A 24,018-nucleotide genomic window follows, 5' to 3' on the forward strand; every position below is an offset into this window, starting at 1 on the left:
CTCTGATATTTTAAAAGCAAATAAGAGATAAGTCTTCAGAGCCTACTAATTGAAATAAATATATTTGCATATTGCATTAACATTGGAAGAGCGTTCTGCATTCATATTTGGTTTTCTAGTTTGAACTGCATCAGTTTTCTTGCTTATAAAACATTAATCAGGTAGTTCATAAATAAATTTCACCCTTAATGAATAAGTAACTTACCTGGCTAGCAATTTACATGGACTAGCCATGAATCCTGATTAATATTTTACTCAAACTTCTGGCCTCAAAAGGCTACTACTACTTAAGTCATAAATTAAGAATCAGTGTAATTCAAATTATTAAATAATTTTAGGGAAATATAAAAAGAAAACCTCGTTTTATTTATGTACACACTTTATTGAAATAACATAATGAAAACAAACAATATGTGAATGACAGTATACTGTAACCGTACGTACAACATTTATAATTATTATAAACATTAATCAATTCACAAAACGATTAGATATGTCGACAATTACATTGATATTTAATAAAGATATGACAAGTGAACATCGATTGCACTAGAAAAGAAGAATCTACGTTAAGTGAGTGTATTATTAATGCTGCATTTAACCAACGAATAACAATTCGTAACTCTTTACTAACTGTTAGCCGTTACAAATGCACGATAAGATAGTTGCATAGTAGATGAATCTTTTCAAATATCAGTTGTATGTTGTGGGCTTTAAAAAATAAACGCATTCAAATACTGTTCTCAAATTGGATTGTGATAAATGCTTATCTAAATAGCCGGAGCATAGATTGAGTTAATTTGTCTTAAACATACTCAGTCATTTTTAATACTATTTTTAAAAGAAAATACGACACAGCCCACTAAACACAAACTTTTGAGTGTACAAGTCTGTGCTACGACTCTTACGCCTTGAAATTAAAATTGTTAATCTTGAGGGATTTTAGAATTGTTATTACCCTGAAACTACGTCTTGATGAATTGTCAAGTGTTACCGTGTGATATAAAGCGAATATTTTGAATATTGTATAATACATAACAAATTACACAACCCTCTTATACCCAAACACATTGTAAAATATTAATATATAGTATTATTTTTATATATAATCTGCAATGCAAAATTATCCTAACTTTTCATTACCCAGCAACACAAACTCGAGAGAGAAACGGTGCATTATAAATTGAATGTGTTAACAGGATTTTAAAATAACAAATTTACTAAAATTTAATTGCACTATTATACTATGGCGTTTGACCCTGTCTATAAGGCTAAATCAAACATCAAAAACACGAAATCAGCGTATAATCAAAGTTTGCAAAGTATTAAAGTAGCTCTCATATCGATCGAAAATCAATTGTTACGAAAATAATCTGCATTAGTAGCTGTCAAGTCTTACAAGTTGTTAGTAAACTAAATCTATGTGAGCAATAATAAACTCCTTCATACAACTATGTCTCTATAGCGTATACAACTATCCTTTATGGCTTCTGTCAAATATTACCAAATAAAACGAAGACCACACGCTTAAATTCATGTGTGATCGCAACCACTAAACAAATACTTTTGGCCGAAGTTGCCTAGATAAACATTTAAATAATTGAGCAAATCAAGAATAACTTTAACAATAACGAATAACAACTATTCTACTAAGATTATAAGTCATTGCTATATTATTGCAAACTATATTAACGTAATACACATCAAATTAACTATCACTATCAATATTTAATTCCATTGTACTAAATACACCATTTAACAACACCGAATTAAGTAACACGTGTCCCGAAGTGTTACACTTAAAATATTATGCTCTTGAAATATGTCGAATTATTGCTAGATACTATGACCAAATAGGTCAAATAAGAATTGATAAAGTACATTCAATATTCACAAACATGGCTGACGCAAAAAATATTTAATCTAAACGAAAATTTAGCTAAAACAGGATTACCACAATCGATCATATTTCCCACATTTTCAATGTGTTTTCCAGCGTTTTTAAGAGACAGTAGTTTTCAATAGCAAGATTACAAGCTAATATAAGCATCCGAAACTACTGCTGGCTACTCTTACCTGACCAAACCTATAAAACATTAACCTCGTGCACAAAAGTGCACACCAAACACTTCATCACAGCTATAAATTTTCCTCTCTCTATTTACTTAGCTCTTCCTGTTAAAAATTTATTCTAGGGATTAAATTCTATTTATACCTGTGGTACCTTAATGTACGAAGCTCCATACATCGCCTTACTAGCAATTCTGTATATAATATAAATAATTGATTTCATCATTTTATTGCTAATGTAAAAACATGAAGCGAGAACTTGTATAGATAAAAACTTTGACGATAAACAAATATAATCTTTAGACGTTTTCAAGAATTTAAATAAAATCGAAATTTTGACTAGATTTGTTTTAAAATAAAATAAATTTTCTTTCTAAATTCATCAGACCAATTTGACTAGCACGAAACGACACAGATTCACAAACACCGACGTCACATTCAATCTTCAATTTCAGAGAAATATTATTTGGCACAATTTGAGTACAAAATGACTTACCTAGTACAGAAATACTGAAGGGGAAGACTTTAGGGAGAAATATTAAAATGTCCGAGGGATATGTATTAAAAATGTTAGCCTAAATTGTACAATTCTTACAGCTAAAGTGCAAAATAATGTAATGTGGTTAAAAATAACCTTTAATAATTATTTATTATATGTAACCATCGACACTGCGATTTCATACGAATATTCTATGTATACGATTTGCAGATACCGTGTAGTCTTCAGCTACCCATTGTTTGGCACATTTATTTGTATGTGGCACTAGGTTACATTGAAGGAGAGCTATTACGACGTAAATCAAACGTGGTACTTACATTAATACTATCCTAATATTTTTTTTATGCTTTTCGCTTTTATTTATTTGAGAAATATATCGCTTACCGCTGAACTATCTACACTGTCGATCTAATAATATGAGCAGTCTGGAGAGGGTAATCGAATGAAAATAATTCTATAAATATAAACTAGTCGACATCTACTCTCAAGAATAATTTAGTATTTATGCACAACATTCATAATGTTTAAAAAAACTTCAACAATCTTTGGCTTTGATCCCTAAACCAATATTAAGTACGCTCGACTCTCATATTACTCAGCCGATCCACGTCAAAGAGATCTTTATAATATCATGTAAGTAGTAAGTACGTTAGAAGACTATCACATTTAGCAACATAATTTTTACATAATCTAATGTCTTTTGTGATCATATACGATTAAAATGATATAATGTATGTCTTCTCTGTCTCCTCTTTTTTATTGTAAGTTTCTTAAAGGATTTGATCCCACCGGTTGCAAAAACTGCGCCGCTCTGTGTCAACGCAGCCGTTTGACATCTTACGGTGTGGCCATTACCGCGCCCAAATTTGCGTCAAACTATCTTTCGCTAAATAGACCACGTAGTGGCCACATCGTGAGAATGTTGAGTGTAACACCTAAATTTGTAGGTTTACAATTATTTTATATACAAATATTGTCTTTAACCCTCTCACTCTGTTCGCTATTCTAAGACTACGCTACATCAGCGGGTCCGAGGTCGATTCAACGCAACTATTCCTACGCCGACACTCGCTTTAGTATAAATTACCATTTTGAACATTATATTGCGATCTGCCTGTACCGACCGTAACCAAATAAATACAGCCGTTAATTGAACTTGATCGCTTAAGTCCATAATAAATTCGATCAACTCAGCCATATCCCGATGTCGCACCGTGACCGGTGAACGAGTGATGTCATTCGCCGTTCACGGCTGGTCGTCAGTCATTCAAAATTTAAATATGTCAAAATCTAATCATCAAATTTCTCTCGATAATCGATTCTATGACCGACACGTCGCCCTCCAATTAATTAAATAGTGGAGAATAAATATAAGAATATCTAAAATACTTATAAACTCGTAACAAATGTAAACATACATTCAGCTATTTGCCAATTGCTTCCCCTCAGAGATTGGTCGCGTCATTTGAAGAAGTATATCGGAGCCAGGGTCCCGTGGTGCTGGAGGTAGTACGCGCTGGGGCACTGGCTGCGGAGCCCCATTCAATGGATCGGAGCCTTCACGATGTGGTTCGGGGCGATGTAGTGGTAGCCGGGCAGGGGCAGCCCTGCAGTCTCCATCGTGATCCTGAAACGCCACATCACAATTAGAATCGCCGAACCATTTGGAAACGTTACCTCAGTTAAACAAATATTTTATTGGATGGATTGAGCCGGTATAGGAGTAATGTTTATAAAGATTATACTAGGACGCAAATTAAAATGTAAAGGAAACTTCTTACCGGGATGTGGGTGATCCAGTGAGCTGAAGGATGGGTTCTCGGTGAACCAAAAGTCAGCGTTTCAGGTATCGCGGGAGGTGTGAGCCTGAGTAGGCAGGATATGGCTTGGGTCTTGAAGGAGACTTTACATTTAATATTACATATTAAACCTGCTTAATAAATTTAAATTAGGTAGAATAAAACACGAATACCTTTATGATTTTATTATGTACTTAAAACAAAAAAAAACTGTCCTTAACGTTACTAGCGAGTAATACGATTTCCTGAAAATGTATGAAAATGTTTATTATCTTAAAAAATAACATGATTTTTATTTATTACAAAGTAAATTACAATAGCAGGCAACTGATCTGCTTTCCCACACTACAACTATTATTAAACAAGTTCGAATTGGACCTCGATTTTATGTTAGATCTAACTTATCAGATGACGTAGAGGCCAAGCGAGGGTGAATCTTTCTAGCGCTACGAGTCTAAACTACCCTCGTTTGCCTTCACCTCAAAAGAATACAAAACATTCCATACTAACACTACGAGAATCTTTCTTAAACACGATAAAAGTTGAATGAGCTCAATTGTGCAAACACACGTAAAATCGAATAGACTATTAAGTGGATTTAAGAATTAAACACTTATTGGTAAGATTAATAACAAAACACATAAATGCCAATCGAAATGCTAAAATTTTTTTACCGTTCTTATATTTGGTATACGTAGAGCTAAAAAAACAAAAGAAGCTACTTAGTTTGATTGGCTCTTGTGAATTTTGCTATAAAACTGGTAAACGGTTTAAAAAAACGATCGAATTTTACTGTATCCAAGGCGATCGCTTGTCTATGATTATTAAGACGACAAAAATATTTACGCCAATTATAAATATCACTCGACTACACTACTTAAAATATTTAGAGTCAACGTGTTATCTGCCGTTGTCAAACCATACTTCTATTTGATGATTTTTATATTCGTAGTCAAAAAAATACATAAATTAATTTTACATGTAAATATAAAATAAATAAGCTTAAGTTTATCGATAATTCAATCGATAATTTTTTCTTCATCAACCTTCATCTAATGAAGTATAGTTTGTTGTCGTAACCCTGTAGTTCGGTTTCATATAGACTCTTAAAGATTGGCTTCCACCCAAGATAAGAACCATTACTTACCCCGGTGGTGGATACCGACCCTAACGAATCCGAGAGACGTAAATTACTAATGGATAACATTAACATTAGTTTTTAGAAATGTTTGCCGAAAAAACTAACCGATTTCGGTCTTTTGTATGAAAGACCAATTTATAATAGAAATATATTTTAAAAATAAATATATTTAAATTTACACGTCTCTCAGTACGGCTGTATACAATCAAACGCAAAGCGCTCTAAACTTTACAGCCTATAAGCTTTCCTTACGAATACTACTACTATTGTCACAATCCCTAGTTATTGTTATTATTTATTGAGATGCCAGGTAACACTAGTATTCAGTTTTGAAGTAAATCAATCTTAAAATAAGGACATCATTAAGTGTATGTTAGACGATGTTTCAGTTATAACCGTGGTTATTTCATAATTATCCTCTCTAAGTCTTTATTCTTAAAAACTAAAATATAAAAAGAAATTTTGGTCCTTTCGGACACACACATCTTTGGATGAGTTCAGTTCTGATTTAAACCGCGTATTAGCGACGTAAACCGTGACATAAGTCGATCTTTACAATGATGCTTTAAAGTATTCTAATTAAATTAGTCAGGAATATATTTTAACGTTACCTTTGTAAAATAATCTGCTAATATCTACCAATTATCAAATATAAGATCAACTTCGACCATTACTGGTTTTAATAGTTTTTATATGTAGATTAGTGGTCAAAATATGTTCCTAACTAACACCCCAACAATCTCCATACCTAAGTTTCTAATAGGGACTGAATTTCTTTCTTTCTTTTGATGTTTTAGAGGGCTCGTCGTCCTTGCGCCTCGAGAGCTTGCTGTCAGCGGGTTTCACGGCCGGTCTAATGAGAGTATCAAATTATAGATATCGAAATTCGCGAAGACGCACCCCGCCCTTCGTTGACCCCATCCGTCCCGTATCTATCTTTCCCTATCTAATTTTAAGCCATTTGGAAAGGCATCATTAGAGCGGGGCGCGCGTTCGCGGTCGGCTTTCCCGTCACCGCCTATTAGGGAGTTAGTAGGGGCTGTATTTGTTGCGCTCTTTGGAGGTCTTTGCGGGTTCGTCGTCCTGCCTGCGGTTGAACTTGTGCGAGCGGTGCACGCCGGTGGTCTGCACGGGCGCGGGTCCGCCGGCCAGGAGGTCCGTGAGCCCGCCGAGCGCCGAAAGGGAGCTGAGGGCGCCCAGCGCCCCGCTCTTGCTTAGCAGTTGCGCGAGCGGGATGGCCGAGGCCAGGGGGCTAGCGGACCCGCTCGAACTCGACCCACCCTCGAGATTCGCCTTCTGCAGCTCCACACTGCGGGAGCGGGACAAGGATACCGTGACGGGACGCTTCGAATCGACTCCGACGCGAGACATTGTTAGGGAATTCGGATTCGCGTTTCATTTGTTTGGCTATATGATGTACGCAAGTTGTACGTCATTTAACGCGATATAAAGACGGGAAGCGGAGTTTTAAAATAATAAACAGTAGATAATTTATTTTTCAGTTACATTTGACATTATCGGACTGAACATTTGATTCCAATAATAAGAAATGTGTGTAAAATAAACAAAGAAAAAGCGATTTATAAAAGGATCATTTGTAATACGCGATACGCGTAATACATGTAATCTGTTTAACTAACGTTGTCTCGGATCAGATCTAAGCTTTATTCAGACCTCGAAACGCCCCAATAAAGGTACAGATAAAACAGGAATAATACAGGATATTTAAACCGTTTCTGGTGGACTAGGCATGTACAATTGTGGACGTGATCAGGTAAAAAATTCAAATGGATTTCCGGATGGAAATAATTGAAGGATAATTTTGTTATTAAAATACTTAATATAAGTGAGACTTACCTCATATTGATGAGATACTGGGCTAGCGCCACTGAGTCAGGGTTGCCAGTTATGGTAATTGTACGATCAGTGCTGCCACCCTCGCGCTCTTCACAGTTGGATATCCTGATCATTGCTCCGGATATTTGACGAATTTCAGCGATTTTGGTGCCACCCTGAAATTATTTTCGTATATTTTAGAGATTTAATGAATACAACGATAGTTAATAACTATTTTTTTTTGACGTTTCAAGTGCTTTTTAGCAAGTAAGTCATACACTTTATAATACATTAGATATAATTGCACTGTTTTATCTAAAGTACCCATCTCTTTACTAAGGGGAGTGGGAACTGTGAAGGAATGTAATTAAATTTCTTTGGTAACTTCGACTTATAGAATTATATAACCTTGGATTAGCGAGTATTCTCTTACCTTTCCAATAATGCAGCCGATTAGCTCATTTGGCACGGTCATTTCATGAGATTGCTGGTTAGTCGCGGGCTGATTACGACCCTGGTTGGACGTGCGTAGCTGCGATCCCGCTAGAGCTGCTAATGCTGTAAAAACCATTTATAATATATAAAATCTACGCGCTCACTCAGACGTATTTCTATCTAAAAAGTAATATGGTAAGTTTTATTGTATACTGTAATTACTTATAGAGTTGATTTTGCCTTATGACTAAACCGTAATAAACAAACAAAAATCATTTATTCATATAGGTAACATAATGTACACTTTAAGAACGTAAAAAAAAAAGAAATATACATTAAATTAAATGATTAATTTTACATTTACTACCAGATCTTAAATCAATCAATTATATTGGTTTAGTATAATAAATAAATATTAAATGTACTACGTCATAAAATTTAAAAATGATTACCTGCTGGGTTTAAACCACCGGCGTTTCCTGGAGCCAACCCACCGAGACCGAGCGCTGCTAATCCCGCAAGTGGAGATTTTCCCAAACCGCCCATCTACAAATTACATAAATATCATTATCATATGAAACACCCATCAATTGACAGCTTGGCCAAAACCGTTTGTACTGTAAATTAACAAGTAAATTATGCGCCCGGTTTTACCAAGCTCGTAAATTACAGCCCCAGCTGCTTGTTTTAATTTCTTCTGACATAGCCGGGATGGGATCGCTGGATAACAATACAACAGCCCGTAGTACGCTCAAATCAGGTAATCTAACGTTTAATCGCTGCTCACATCACCTGGGTTAACTATACTGAAGGAAAGGTTTATTATGGACTATTGGACTAGGGCGTATCTTCGGTTTCAATATTGCCAACCACATTGTGAGCCAAGGAATGGTGCTGCCCGATGTAAGCACCGTCAATAGGATAATGGCATATGATCACTAATGACGTAAATAGCATAACATCTCATGCGTTCACGAGGTTATCCTTTAAACAAAAATTAATGGACAAAGGTAAGAACAACGAGGAGAGGTGCAGTACGGGATGTTGATAATTATGATGATTAACCGCAGCGCGCGTGAATTTCATAAACGTAAAAGCATTTCTCACGGCGATGCCAGAAAACAAACAGATAAAGCTTACTGTGAATCTAATAATCTATAAACAAGTTCTTATAATAATGTTTACGATGCTGAAATAAACTAAGCTGTCTAAAGGTACTAAATACTGGGCGAAGGGGGCGTGCAGTAATTTAGGGGACAGTATTCCTAAAAGCTTTGGATGACTAAACATACTCTGGACCACATCACCGGGGTATCTATTTAGTTACAGGGGCAACGCTACAGGGTTCTCGATACCAAACATCCATTTCGTGGGTAACTGGGGCAGCACCAATCAAATTTGTCACTCAATGTTCTACACAACCTCATAGATCCTTTAGCATTAAATTGACAATACCCGTACATACAAGACATTAGGTACAGGCAGGGTTGTTTTAACGTGATAATCGACGCCGCAGTATTAAATATATACGGATCATTCAAGAATGGGCGTCTGATTATCAATTCTACGCTGACGTCCTATCGAATAAAAATACGCCACACTTCAGTGTGGTATCAGTATATTCTATTATATCAGTATATAGTATCAGTGTATTCTTACACTTCCCAAGTCTCATTAATGACGTGGAACCGTAAAAAACAATAGAAGGCGCAAATGGGGCGAACGCAAATATTATTGCTTAAAGGCGCCGACTTGTGGAACATCAGCGTAGGATCCGACGTTAGATGCGAGGTGGGGTCAAGGGTTCTATGAGGTCGCGACTCACAAGGTGGTCGTGCAGCGGCGGCGGCAGCAGGTGATGAGGCGGCAGCGCGCCCGCGAGAGGTGGCTTCATCTCCAGCAGGGGGAACACCGGCGCACACACCGCCTGATAATGCCCACACTAGCTAATCTTTTATATATACCCTTACGCCCATCATAAGTTTTACCTATGTACTTGACAAGGAAATAATAGTCCACTCTAAATATACCCTACACAAAATATTTTCGCACTAAGTTAATACCTATCTGTTATATGTTTACCTGCCGCCTACCCAAATTCTACTAGAACATTCCAACTTTCCGACATATTATTATAAACGAACTAAAGCCGCAAATAACTATTGTATGTTTACCACTTTTGCGTCATTATGGAAATAAATAAACCTGACAAAAAATGAATCAATTATTTGAAGCTTAGCTTCTTCACAAAAAATTTAAAGGTAACTAAATCTCTCCTAGCACATAAATATTGCCAGAGGAGAGAGTTCATACTTTATGGTATGTTTATGAATACGGCCGATACATTATTGTTTTCTATTGGGCTAACTTTTGGATCCTCTAAGATCGAGAGTAGTCAATGACTTTCAAAACTTTAAAAGCAAACAATACTACACTGATTGCCAAGCAAAAAACTTAATAAGCAAGTATTCAAGTTTACTTGATGTATGCAAATAACTTGAATATGTTTCGCATAATCTACCAAAAGCTTTTTAACTTTCACAAACAACTAAAACAAAATCAAATACGTTTTTTGAACAATCATTTTGTTTAAAATTTTATTTATGAGAGAATCGTAAATTCAAAAAAATACGGTATTTATTATAAAACAGATTATCCTAATTTGTAGTTTTGGCTATAACGACACTGTTTTATAAATCTGTGGCTGAATCGGAATTGATAGAGTTCATATTCGCCGGATCCATCAATTTAAAAAATTTGTCAGATCTCACAATATTATAGCAAATTACCATTTAAGAAATATTCCGAAATTATCCGAACAATTTAACATCCTCCTTAATATACAGAAACCTCTTATTCCTTCAAGTTACATCAGTCTAATTGTACTCTTTTGACTCTTACTGTCAAATTATGTTTACACTGTGATAAAATGAGACAAAATAGTACTTTAGTTGAAAGGGTGCAATTAAGATGATTGAATTTTTGATTAAGTGTAATGGCCATATTTTCAGTTCATTCTTTAATTAAATTTAATTAAAATATTTGCTATTTGTGGTCGTCTGAAATTTCACCAGAAGTTTTTTTAAGTTATAACTTTACTAAATTTGAGTATGTATACTTTCTATGTTCATAACAAAACAAATATTTTAAACATTCTATTTCATACGTTCAACAGCACGCAACTCCTCTTACGAGTTCTATATACGTACGTCACAAAACATATCTCTTGGCACATTTCAAAACCAATTATTATTGACATTGAGGACGGGAAGTACTTAAATATCGATCGATATACTACTTACATCTTGCGCAGGCACAGCATAGTTTCCTTGTATGGTGTAAGCTTGTCCTCCGGCCAATATAACGGGCCCCGCCACGTTAGGCTTCGGCCTGTATGGGATAGTTGCTCCCTTCGGTGGACTCTGAAAGATAGCATTGCATTAACTGTCTCTGTAGAAAAATATTATAATAGGCATGAATAAAAATATATTTATATTAACTTTCCAAGTGTGTTTGTGTGTGTAGAACACCAAGATGTCTGAAAATATGGGTTTAAATTTTTCGTTGAGTTTCTTTTAACTCAAGTTTTTAACGTGTTAATTATTATTATTCTTAAATCACGTATAATTTTTAAAGAACTTTATTCCTCATTACAAAAAATATATTTTATTTACGTGAGAAACTTAATACGTAACTATATACGAGCGAGATACACGTCGCCATTAGCCGTCCCAACTTAAGTCTACTATGTTCGCCGTTACAGGCATCTTTAATGCCTTTTGGATTTGTTAAACGCGCTAATATCGCATATAAAATATATTTTAGACTAAATTTGTACGTACATATAAAAACATATTATACATATTTTTAAATCGATTTTTTTTATAAATAATTTATTTGCCAGTTATTAAATTTAATACGGCATTTAAGGCCATTGCAGAAAATAGTTTCGTAATACTAAATTTTTCATATTGTGATGTATATAATTGAAATTTGTATCTTTAAAGGTTTCAAAAGTTATGGCTAAAAATGTAAAACATTTTTTTTCTTACTGACATTTGAACTTGCTGTTATTGTGAAACACAAACATTGCGTGTTCATTATGTGTAAATTCTTGATGTCATAGGTTAAAGATTACACAAGGACTATTATTGTTGTTTGAGGTCATACATACACAAAAAATCTTTTTGACAAAAACGTGTCACAAATAAGCGCGTAAAGCTAAGACTCTCACTACATTATACATATGTGTGTTATGTTTATATAATTACGTTTGAATCTTAAATGGTAATACAGTTTAAAATTAAAATTTAAATCTAAAAAAATTATAAAATTTTATATTTTATTCTAGGCTATTTTATATAATTTATAGTTTTAGTATCGTTTTCAATTGGTAATAACCTAACAATGTGAATATATTATTTGTTAACAAATATATTATGTGAAGAACGAATTGTATTTATTTTCGACAGTTAATTATCTGTCTGTATAGTAGTAGTATCAAAACTGACGATTTATTTAAATTGTAATATTGGAAATTTGTTAAATGCGTGGAAGTCGCGAGTGGCCTGTCACAAGAATTTTTACATGATTTTTTTAGTTTTGTATATTAATTGAAAATTTGAATAAAATAATTGTTTTGAAGGACTTTTATTTGATTTTGTTTTTTTCATTGAATTTTTTTGCCTATACTGTTTATTACATTTCCATTCATACCCAGATTTTTACATCATCGGTGTTCAGTTAAGCACATTTAATTAATCATTCGTATTTTTCTGACAAGACAATTATTTATGTTAAAACTGTGCAGTAAGACTGATTATTTATTTTCTATGAATAAGGGAAATTGATCATTCAGGATATAAAGACTCACCTCTAACATAACACAGCATATATGATAGATGCATTGCGTTATCGCATCACACGTCCCACTAATCGTAACTGCCCTTTCTGTTGAGTTTGGCAACATTTCACTAGCAACCTGAAAGTCAAAACATTATATTTAGGGTCTGTTTCACAATGTTCGGATAAGTTCAAAATAAGCTATTTATTACTTATTGGTAGGATAAAAACTATTGTTAACAGTTAGCGCTATTCGCCATGAAACGCGAAGTTTTTTTTTTCTTATCTTCCGAAAAATTAATGTATTGCATAGCAATTTGGTACTTTATCCATACATTGTGAAACAGACCCTTAAAGACAAATAATACACTCTGGTTCACTGATCTTCAACCATTGAACACATACTTCAAGCAATTCAATTGCACTTTCAATTTAAACACGTCAAGACTCCTTATTGATTAGCTTACAACTCGAATTAAACTTTATTCATAACAAAATACAGTTGTGACAAAAATGATTAAATGCCCCGCGGGCCTAATGTGGCTAGATTAGTTATTCTGTGGTAATGGGGCATGTTTATAAATAAATGTAATATAAGTTAGGACAATTTAAAATAAAAAGTAGTCTTAAAGCATGCGTGAGTGAATGAGTATGGGTGCGTATAATACTCTCTGTATTTGGGTCTGGCTGACAGGAGATATTATAAGCGTACGCTGTGTCTGGGTTAGTTTTTGCAACCTCAGAGTTATGCCAAATCAGGTCCAAGCATGGAATGCTTTGTCCGTATTTGTCACGTGAATACACGGAAACATTCAATTTATTTCGAAAATTAAATTTTAAAAAGTATGATCTATTTTTTGAATTGTTAATACAATTGATATTGCACTTGCACTTCAATATGAACGATCTTATAGAGGTGATTACACGAGTCTACAAAAAAGCTTTGGACTAACTATGCACAAAAACGAGAAGAATATACTCCTTTTTATATCATTATGAATATTTAATAAATTAAAATAAGATATAAATAAACAGTTTAAATTGAATGAGTTCATCAGCAACTCAAAATTAAAACCACAGATTTTGAAAAATATCATTCAATTGGTCTTCTAAATACAAAAACAAACTTTCAAATCATATATTTAATCGTCTAATTACGATCTAAAATTTCGAAATTATATGCTTTAAGTAACATTTTGTGTCGTTCCGGGTAATACATTCTTTCTTTACATACACAGTCCATCATGACTTAAATAAACAACACAGACTTCTTGACATATAAGGAACATTTGAACAACTCACCTGTATATTAGCGCCGGTGACATCTCGGATCTCCTTAATCTTGGAACCACCTTTTCCAATAAGAGATCCGCACTGTGAAGCAGGTACGATGAGACGTAACGTGATGGGTGCACGTGAGCCACCGCCACCTCCTTCATTGAATTGTGAGCACCACTGTTTAAAAATAAAAATATAATTATGATTTATATTAATGCTTATCTCACAATCGATATGTCACTCAATAACCAGGATATTTTTATCAAAAATAAAATTAAGAATAAAAAGAATATAACAATTTCAAAAATCAATGTTTTATATGTGAAGCACTAAAAGACCGGTATGGTTATATCTTTTATAACCAGAAATTAAATGTCTAATTTTATTTACAAAACGTAAGTTTTTTTTACACCTGTTTCAAGTAGTGAATAATCGTAAAGTAATCATTGATACTTTATAAGCCTAGCAAATTAAAAAGCATAATTGTTGTGTCCCATGTAAAAAAACCCAGTTGGTGCTGGGTTTTTTTACACGGCTACAGAAACACTGATATTGATCAGTGTTCTTAAGCCATGTTTATTCCAATTCATCAATCCTCTTATATTTTTATATATATCCCTGTAAATTTTGCATGTCGTGTTTCGTATTATATTAATATATATATATATTATATTAATAAATAACTTTGCATAATTAACAGTACAATATTTTATAATTAATAACTTACCTCTTCAAATTTCTTGCAGATAAGTGTAAATGCTTTAAATATAGCACTAGTTGTGCCCGTAACTGTGACAATGCGCTCTGGACATGATCCATCTGATATGTTGATTTTAGCTCCAGACTGAAAAATAGATTTTCTCATGAAGATACAAGAAATATTTTATTTCTTTCTTACAAATTTATCTGATCGTCACTGGTACAAAGTGATGGTTTCTTAGTATTGTCTTTTATTAACATAACTTTTACACATTTAATAAAACACTTTTTTACGGATTATAGTTATGTATTATTGTATTTAAACTTATAATTATTTTGACAAAATTTTGAGCAATTTCTGCAAAAACCCTACATCTTTTAGTCGATACCAACTCCGGGGAAATAAATACAGATAACACAACATTTTCTGCAGCTGTAATACTTTTTGACATTTAACACCTTTGTCTTCAGTCACCGTGACCACGCACGCTGTAAAGCACGGGAAACGTCGGTTTTAATTTAAAATTATGTCCAAATAATTATAAGTTTAAATACAATAATACATAACTATAATCCGTAAAAAAGTGTTTTATTGATGGTTTCATGGGTAGTTTAACCCATGGTTAATATACCACAAAGGTATGCATACTGTTGTATGCATCTTTTTCACTGATATTAATTCTGAAAACAGTATTTATTTACTTTATACTGACCTCTTCTCTGAATCTTTTAACAATTTCTCCTTTTTTGCCAATAATACTGCCAACCTCCTAAAAGAAAACAAATTAGACTTTAATTTAGGCAGGACAAGACTTAAACAATTCTAACATGATAAAATAATGCCTTTGGCAAACAGTTTGTGACAAGTGCACTTGTTATTTATGTTGTGGCATTAGATTTATAATGTACAGATTTTCCCGTCTAATATCTATATAGTTTAGAGTTGAAACTTTGCAATAATAGACGCATCAGGGATTCGCGAAGACAGTTTTATTGGCTGAATAGTGGACATCAGTCAGTTCCTGGCAACATAGCTAGCTGACTCCAACAGAATGCAAGGAATGCGTGAACGTATGTCTAGGCGTCGAAGCCATGCCATCTTAAACGACACAAATAGCAAACGAAAATCAACGACACGATGCAATTGCACAGAGTTCAAAGAACTGTACTAAAATAACGTTAATTACCCAACACTGTACTATTAGTACATTGAACAGGTGCAAATTTAAAACTACTAATTAGAAAAGTTTAAGAATTGAAAATAAAGAAATACGGTGAATGGACAAAATGATGGTTTTGAGTCATGGAAATGATATTGTGTAAATAATCAAAAGAAAACAAATCAACATGTTTGATGAACAGAGCAAGTGCCGATCATTGGCTTGCTGCCAAAATACTCTGTATTGGATTACAGCCAATTAAAAGTAAATATCTAATCCTATAATGTAGATAAGTAACTAACATCAATAAATCTTAGGATGACTAAGAAATCTATATGCAGACTTGTGCCTAATATATGTAGGTAATTAATATTCTGTAATTAACAATGTTTTATAATTGTTAATTACAGAATCAAATAATCAGTTCAATATTAAGAGTTGCAACTTTTAATAAGAGTAGATGCCAGTGTTAACAACTACAAAATTGGTGAGGATATTATTTTAAAGTAGTACAATTATTTATTGTTTTCAGACTAAGCTGTTATAAAAGATATCTAATGCTAGCTGTAGTTTATTTCTTAAACATTGCATTTTTATAAATTTCATTCTGGTTGGTAGTCATTCAATACATAAGTTTTGTCTCATAAATAGCAGTGTTTCCTTAATTATAGTTTTAGAAGTGTCATAAATTAAGAGTTTCGTAAAATTGTTTATATGAAAAAGAAACATAGTTGTCTTTTATTTTTACATAAGGTTTATGGGTATAGATACTTTAAGAATTATTGCTAACCATAATAATTAAGATTATGTTAGTAATTTATAATGATGATACATAACAAATTACTTGTTTACTCTTGAAATATAATGTATTATAGTGAAATACTGTTATATTTTTTAGGAACAAAGGTATACAATACATATGTACAATTATTGCTGATAACAGAATTCTTATAATTTATATAAGATGTAATTACACCAGGCAATATTGTCAATATGGCAAATACATGCAGTTCTAAATAATACTTTCACAAAAATATGAAATGCAAGTAGGTTTAAAAAAAAATGGGACAACTAGTATGTTGCATTGCCAATTTTAGTATGATGAACTGTTAAATCATCAATTCTTACCTTCCCCTGCATAATCAGTCTGATAGTGAGGGTGACTTTGGAGTCCTCCTCGTGAAGAGTAGGGGCTTTCTCCAGATCCATGCTGGAGGAGGTATCCGAAGAGTCTCGTGGAATTTTGGCTTCGTACAGGACTACGTGTGGGCAGGGGACACTCCACTCAATCTAATGGCTGGGACTCTGGGGCTCTTGGCACTCACTGCAGGCAGGGTAAGCTGGAAAACAGGCGCACATCTCAAAAGGAAAATTCACAGGTGTCGAGCGTTCTAAAGGTATAGGATATGTGCACTCTTTATTGTTTTAAAGCAAAACTAAATAGTAAGTTACAATAATTATTTATTTACAGTGATAATTGGCGAGAAGCGCAACGAAATGAGGGCAGCTAATGAGGGTCTAGACACTATGTGGTTCTAATTGATCACAAGACCGGATTCTGCGGTTGCAACGCGAGCCGTCGCGGTCCGCCTCTGGGAGTTAGGAACCGTTACTTGAACTCGGATACTGGTTCGCGACATAACCTTAGCGTTGCGCCTCATGGCTAGCCGACCGGGTTATCGATCCCGACAGCCCAAACAATTTTTTTTTAATTTTCGTTGAAAGCCATTCGTCTTACCTCGTAATATATTTCGTTTTTTAACAATAACATAACAAATCGTAACATTAATACTATCACTGGATTGTGTATAAAATCACACTTATCACAATTAATTTCAATCACAAAATATTATAAAACTAACAACGACGCAAATGACGCGTCGGAGTGAAGTTTGCCTTTTCAATTGAGCTGAACGATGTCAAACGTCAGATTTACGTGTCATTTCTAAATACCAACCACAGAGCTCCTTAGTACTACAGAGTATGTTATACTAAACTTCGTGGTTTGCGTTGCGGCTTTTACAAAATAGTTTCACAATTATTATGCAATAAAATGTAGAGACTAAAACCAATTTTTAGTTACATTCATTATGTAATACTAAAAAATACTGCATTATATCTTGCAACACAATTGGTGTCAAAAATTATTTAAATTCAGTTTGTTGGCCTATAAAGATGATTATACTTACTGTTAATATTGTTACTTGGTTTGGAATTGTTAAACCCTTAAAAGTTTTTCATAAATTATTATTAATTCACAAAAAATATTTTATAAAATATTAAAATCGAATGTTTGTTGGCCCATAAAGATGATTATACTTACTGTTAATATTGTTACTTGGTTTGGAATTGTTAAACCCTTAAAAGTTTTTCATAAATTATTATTAATTCACAAAAAATATTTTATAAAATATTAAAATCGAATGTTTGTTGGCCCATAAAGATGATTATACTTACTGTTAATATTGTTACTTGGTTTGGAATTGTTAAACCCTTAAAAGTTTTTCATAAATTATTATTAATTCACAAAAAAATGTTTTATAAAATATTAAAATCGAATGGCATTAGGCAACTTTCTAAAGTTACGAATTTTGATATTTTGAGGTAAATCCACGTATAACTTAAATAGTAGGTACTATATTATGGTCCTGTGCATGTACTTGCACACGACTGCTATAACTTAAATTTCATAGTAAATATATCTACTTTATTTTACGTTCAAAGTTAAAAAAAATTGGTCCGACTCGTAATTCGCGACATAGTAGCTACAGTCGGTGCTGTAAATATTTGTTAAAAATGCAGGGTGTTTTCAAGCGAGGATCTCCACACTAATGGACTGCTTCATTTCTTGTTTGTACGCTGTAGGATCACAAGCGAAGTGTACCTAACGATGTCTCGTGAAATTCAAATAAATGTCTAAATATAGCCTTATCTTCTTTTGAAAATTTATTTATAAGTATCATGCTTCATCAAGTGTTTTTAAATATGCGTTCAATACTTTTTTAACTTATTGCAATTATAATAACAGGGTTGGTGAATGACTTAAATTAAATTAAATATATACTCTGACGTATATAGCACTACTTAGGTACATTAGATGCTAGTACATTTTGTACGTTTTGAAAGCGTTTTAAAGTTGTAGAATAATGACCACGACGTTTTCTTTTCGTTTTGGTAATGGTATTTAAATTCGCATATTTACATAGACCATAGGTAACGTTTCCTCTTCTTGTACTATAACCATAACCCTTGAAACTAAAAAGAAAGGCATTTCTAGATTACTTTAAATGAATAATAATTCATTTATTATAAGGAAAAATGAATTGTTTTTTTTTTATATTATGTTATCTCAAAAATTTCGTCACCACTAGATCGCCATATATATCAAAATATTTAAAAATGTTTAGCCGAGCGAAGCCGGGACCGGCCCAGTAATTAATAAATACGGTCCTGAATACCTTTTTCATCATGTAACCTAAATAAATTAGGTACTATTAGAATTAGATTAGATTAGTAATGAATAGGAAACGCCTAATCACTTTTTATTTATATGAATAAAACTGCGAAAACCCAAGAATAATTATGATCCTATGACAACGGTTAACGTGGGTAACAATTTACTAACAAAATTCCATATAACACATGATACCAAGTGACTGAATAGGGGTGTGAAATGTTATAAGAATTCCGAAAAGTGGGGCTATAAATTAATATCGCATTTAATCTGTAATAAGTTAACCTGTGTACATCTTTTTACAGCTTACTTAATATTTGATGATTAAACGCCCTTCAAGTATAATTATTACTCATTACCTATTTCCTAATGTAGCAATAGATATCTGAGCTACATTTATTAATAATACCAATTATTGTATTTATTCTGTATCAGTAAAAATTCATAAAAATTAGATTATGTGTATAGTTAGGCACAGCATTGAAAGCATATACTATTTTACTCTGTTTATAAACTTAATTATTTTCTAAGGCACATGTTATTCAGACGACAAAAGATAATAAAAGATTCAAAAGAGAAATCAAAATGCCATCGTCCACTTTCTTAAACTAATTAAAGTTAATAATCCCTCAATAAAAAGAGCTGACTATTAAATTAGGTCAGTGGATTTTGTCATCTTGTATACTCCGCTGAACCGTTTATGCAAATGGATTCAAGTGAAACTGATTTGCTTCAGGAATAAAAAATGTCTGATTTCCTTTGAGTTTAGTACTTTTGTCAGGCGTCGAGAAATGCTTGCAAGGGAAGTTAGATAGAATTTATTTATGCGAATTCATTAATAGATATAAGTTATTGAGAAAACAATCCATAGGTTTTGACTGCGTCTATGGCTCTTTGGGCGTTTAACCCAAATTCCTGTCCTGCGTTCAATTTCTAGCGTCAAAATAGTTTTGGTAGACACAGAGAGTCGTTTGCTTTTGTCAAGAGGTATTATACCGCGGAAGTATGTTCTCAGTTAAGTGCATTTTCTATTAAATAATTGATCATGCGCATGACTGATAACTTCGAAGATCATGTAAGGGGGTGTTAAAGCGATCTAACTGTACCTCTTTATTAAAGAAATCATAATAGAATTTTCAATTTTCAGCCCCACTGGGAATTCAACTCGACACCTTACGTAGTTTATAATACTCGTACCATTAAAACCAATTTTTAACCTATTATTTTCAGATAGTCCAGTAGATAAATAACTTGCTTAATAACTTGTTATATTAATCACTATTACAGAGAATAAAAACATCATGAGCAACCGGCATGCATAAAACCCATAATCTATAGTTTGTCGGAGTAGGTTGATCACCTACTTGCCTTTAGAAAACAAATAATCACGATCTCACTCCACTGGTTAAGTTATTGTGATCTACAATGTCATCTATGAATATGTAAATGTAGGTACAGGTTATTACCAAAACTCATTACCCATCGGCATTCCAATTAATTTATATATAATTCTATTAATAAACAGGAATACTAGAAAGCCGCATACAGGAATGCGATATCTGTATTGAGAACTTAACTGCTCACACGGATTCCTGTGGCTTACAATGAGATACGTACATTATCTAGGTCTTGGCATCTAACTTGCGACGACAGTTTCAGCCTGTTGAGGCAGCATATTATGTGCGAATTCATCAATACACCTGCTGTGATCAGCGTTTAGAATAATGGCTTTGTTAAGGACATAATACTCACGGCGGATATTATATTAACTAATAATTACTACAGTAGTGCCAAATATCTACAGAAGAATTTTAATTTCTATGTCACGCGGAAGGACGTCTAAATCGTAAATTGAAGTCCTATGGAAATATTCTGACTTTGTTATTTTTCTTCAACATTAAATGTACGTAAAAAAGAAGCATAAGTCAGTACTGAAAGTCCGGAATAAGGTGTTAAATGTGAATTAAAGAGTGCGTTTAAATATAATGAATTGTACAATGCGCATTTCTAAACGACTTGAAAGTATAACAAGCTATTTTCTCTTTAACAATATAAGAAACAATATGAACGCAGTAATACTATTTCCAATAATAATTAATTGTAAGAAGGGAAGCCATCAGAATGCTTAGGCTGATTACCTATTTCACAATGGTGCTTTAGTAAACAGCGTACATAATGCTGTATTCATTGTATTATTACCTAGTGACAGTGCCAAATAAATATAAATTAATTACAGTATTGAATAGTAGGTGTAACAAGATATAAACAAAATAAACATAACAAAAAAATGCCTTTATGATAGAGCAGTGTTGGCCTAGTGACTTTAGCATGTGACTGCAAGGCCAGAGAGGTGGACCAGAACCTGCCAGTGCTTCATAGGAATTTCTGTCTATGTGCGCAATTAACTCTCGTTTGTACGATGAAGAAAAAACGAGGCATGAGGAAACCGCTATACCTTACACCAAAAGTCTATAGGGTCTGTCATGCACAGAAGGCTGATCACTATTATATAGAGAATAGATATTAGAATATTTAAAAAAATAATGATCACTAAACGATCACGATGTCTTGCCCGTCCGATAACAGACCGCCAAATAGACTCACTTATTTTGAATATCACAATTGTAAAGTTTCTCAACATCGATATATCGTTTTTATTTTCTACTATGCGGAAGCCATCATAACAGCCTTTTTGTTAATTGTGAAGTATGTTTTGAATCCCAATGGGTTCAATACACTCGTAAATATGAATTGATTGATTAGATTAGGGAAATCAGTGTGCTGAAATCAAAATTGTAGCAAATACGTATATATTAAATTTTCTAATGCCCGTAAGTAATTTTATTGCCAAGTTTTGATTAATGACGGTTCATGGGTCTGCAAACAAAGCAAACATAATAAGCCTTTCAAATATATCTTGGTTCCCATTGTTAGAATATTTTCACAATTTGGAACTATTTGTTATAATTGATGTGAAACAAACATAATAGCTATAATTAAAATTTTAAGTAACGTATTAGCTATCTTTTTTTAAGTTTATACGGTATATAGGTGTATTTCTATTAACGAAAATCAATATGTACACAATAAGTACTGTGGACACATTCCACTTGTGATGGTTTTGTAGGCTTTTCGTCTTATTTTATTTTCGTTTCGTCATAGAATATCCAAATTTATACAGCTGATCAGTCTCTTGTGATTTTCAAATCGACCGGAAAATTCCCTTGTGTCTAACTCAGGCTTCAGTCTAAACACTCAACTTAAGCATCAAAAACTGCTCTTTTAGAGTGCTAAATTAAATATACATATTCCTAAAATTTAAATTTGAATAGAATTTATTTAACGTCTTTAAGTTACAGCTTAACTTTAAATTAGATTTAATTTAAGCATTTGTATATTATTTGTTTTATTTAGAAACCAACCACTTATTGTACTTTTCTATAAATATTATCTTTTCTTAATAAGGGTCTGGAAATAGTGGCCTAGTTTATAACATATGTATTATATAGAAGGCACAGGAAATATTTTAATATGTTTATATAACTTCATGGTCGTTTCGATTTATTATGTAACTAAGTGTTAAATAAATAAAACAATATTATTGGATATCGATGTCAATTTACTAACATCGTTATTACTTTGTATAAAACTTATAGCAATTGTATTTTCGATAAATATATTTTCATACACTGGAACACGTTTGAGTTTAAATACCGTGTGTGCAATTTAAGCTCGACCAAATTGTAAACAAGAGTTGGGAATCTGTATTCTCGGTATTGTAATTCTAAACTATAATGCTAACAACACTCCTAATGTAAATACAAATTTATATTTCTAAATATATTTCTCTTTTATATGTCGTGTAGATGTTTTAAACTTCGCGTGACCTGTCACATTACGCGCCAAATGTCAGGCCTAAATATTACTTCGGACGCTTTATGTAAAATTCAAATTTACAGAGTAGTAACCATGAGTAGTTCCGACACAATTACCAATGAAAACATAACTTTCATTATAAAGTATTCACTCTAACACAGAGTCTCAACAAATAAAATTTTTCAGTACTCAAACTTGTACAGTTAAAAAGAGATTATGGCTTTAAACGTATTTCCCCAGCGTCAAATTTCATATTGCGGAGTAAGGGAATCCGATTAGGTTCATCTTTGTCCAGAGAGTCAGTTACTTGGCCATCAATGTACTACATCCCTTAATTGCCTTACCTATGTTTATGTATTCACATATAAATTTTATTCCCATCGCTTTGAATATTTGACTTTGATTTTTTACTTAAAGCCTTTTTAGTAATTTCAAATTTGCTAGGAGAACAAGCGCAGAGAAGAGCAACAGATAGTAGACAAATTAAATGGAAAATAATATTGCTATGTATGATGTTTTTTATTATAACTAACTCACAAACACAACAAAATAAATTAATAAAAGCATGATTTAGATACAATTTTTTTACACAGTCTAATAAAATCTACCATGAAACCAAAATTACTACAATTAATTACCTATATGTTTATTGCACCTATATCTTAATTAAACAAAAATTAAATAACTCTCTCCGTTATCATTAAAAAAAAACACGCAATACTCGTCGAGGGAGTTTGCTTATTTGCCGAAGCCGCATACAAATTATTTGAAGAAGTCTATTAGGTAAAAAATAAAAAAAATAAATAAAGAAATAAAATTCGCAATATTGGCGCGTTTGACAAAGTCAAAAAGGCATTAAAGATGTATGTTAGAGTGAACATAGTAGACTAAAATTGGGAAGGCTAATGGTGACGTGTATCTCGCTCGTA

At 32.8% G+C, this 24,018-nt stretch overlaps 1 protein-coding gene across 7 annotated transcripts in view; it reads right to left on the reverse strand.

Moving 5' to 3' along the window:
• Positions 1-361: 361 nt before the first annotated feature.
• Positions 362-24,018, reverse strand: part of LOC110996504 (poly(rC)-binding protein 3) — a 111,171-nt gene continuing 87,514 nt past the window's right edge. Inside the window, exons 1-12 of one of the 7 annotated variants that reach the window (XM_022264222.2) lie at positions 17,498-17,663; positions 16,888-17,099; positions 15,313-15,369; positions 14,628-14,744; positions 13,925-14,077; positions 12,654-12,761; positions 11,083-11,202; positions 9,606-9,707; positions 8,233-8,326; positions 7,779-7,903; positions 7,367-7,521; positions 362-4,196 (exon numbers count right to left, since the gene is read on the reverse strand). In XM_022264222.2, coding sequence (XP_022119914.1) covers positions 4,112-4,196; positions 7,367-7,521; positions 7,779-7,903; positions 8,233-8,326; positions 9,606-9,707; positions 11,083-11,202; positions 12,654-12,761; positions 13,925-14,077; positions 14,628-14,744; positions 15,313-15,369; positions 16,888-16,968 — 1,197 coding nt within the window. In that variant the 5' untranslated portion in view covers positions 16,969-17,099; positions 17,498-17,663 and the 3' untranslated portion in view covers positions 362-4,111. Of the gene's footprint in view, positions 4,197-4,538; positions 6,819-7,366; positions 7,522-7,778; positions 7,904-8,232; positions 8,327-9,605; positions 9,708-11,082; positions 11,203-12,653; positions 12,762-13,924; positions 14,078-14,627; positions 14,745-15,312; positions 15,370-16,887; positions 17,100-17,228; positions 17,361-17,497; positions 17,665-24,018 lie in introns of those variants that run through there. The other 6 variants (XM_045631053.1, XM_045631060.1, XM_022264219.2 and 3 more) reach the window with 6 other exon arrangements.

The sequence above is a fragment of the Pieris rapae genome, chromosome 2, assembly GCF_905147795.1.
Source record: "Pieris rapae chromosome 2, ilPieRapa1.1, whole genome shotgun sequence".
NCBI classification, from domain to species: Eukaryota; Metazoa; Arthropoda; class Insecta; order Lepidoptera; family Pieridae; genus Pieris; species Pieris rapae.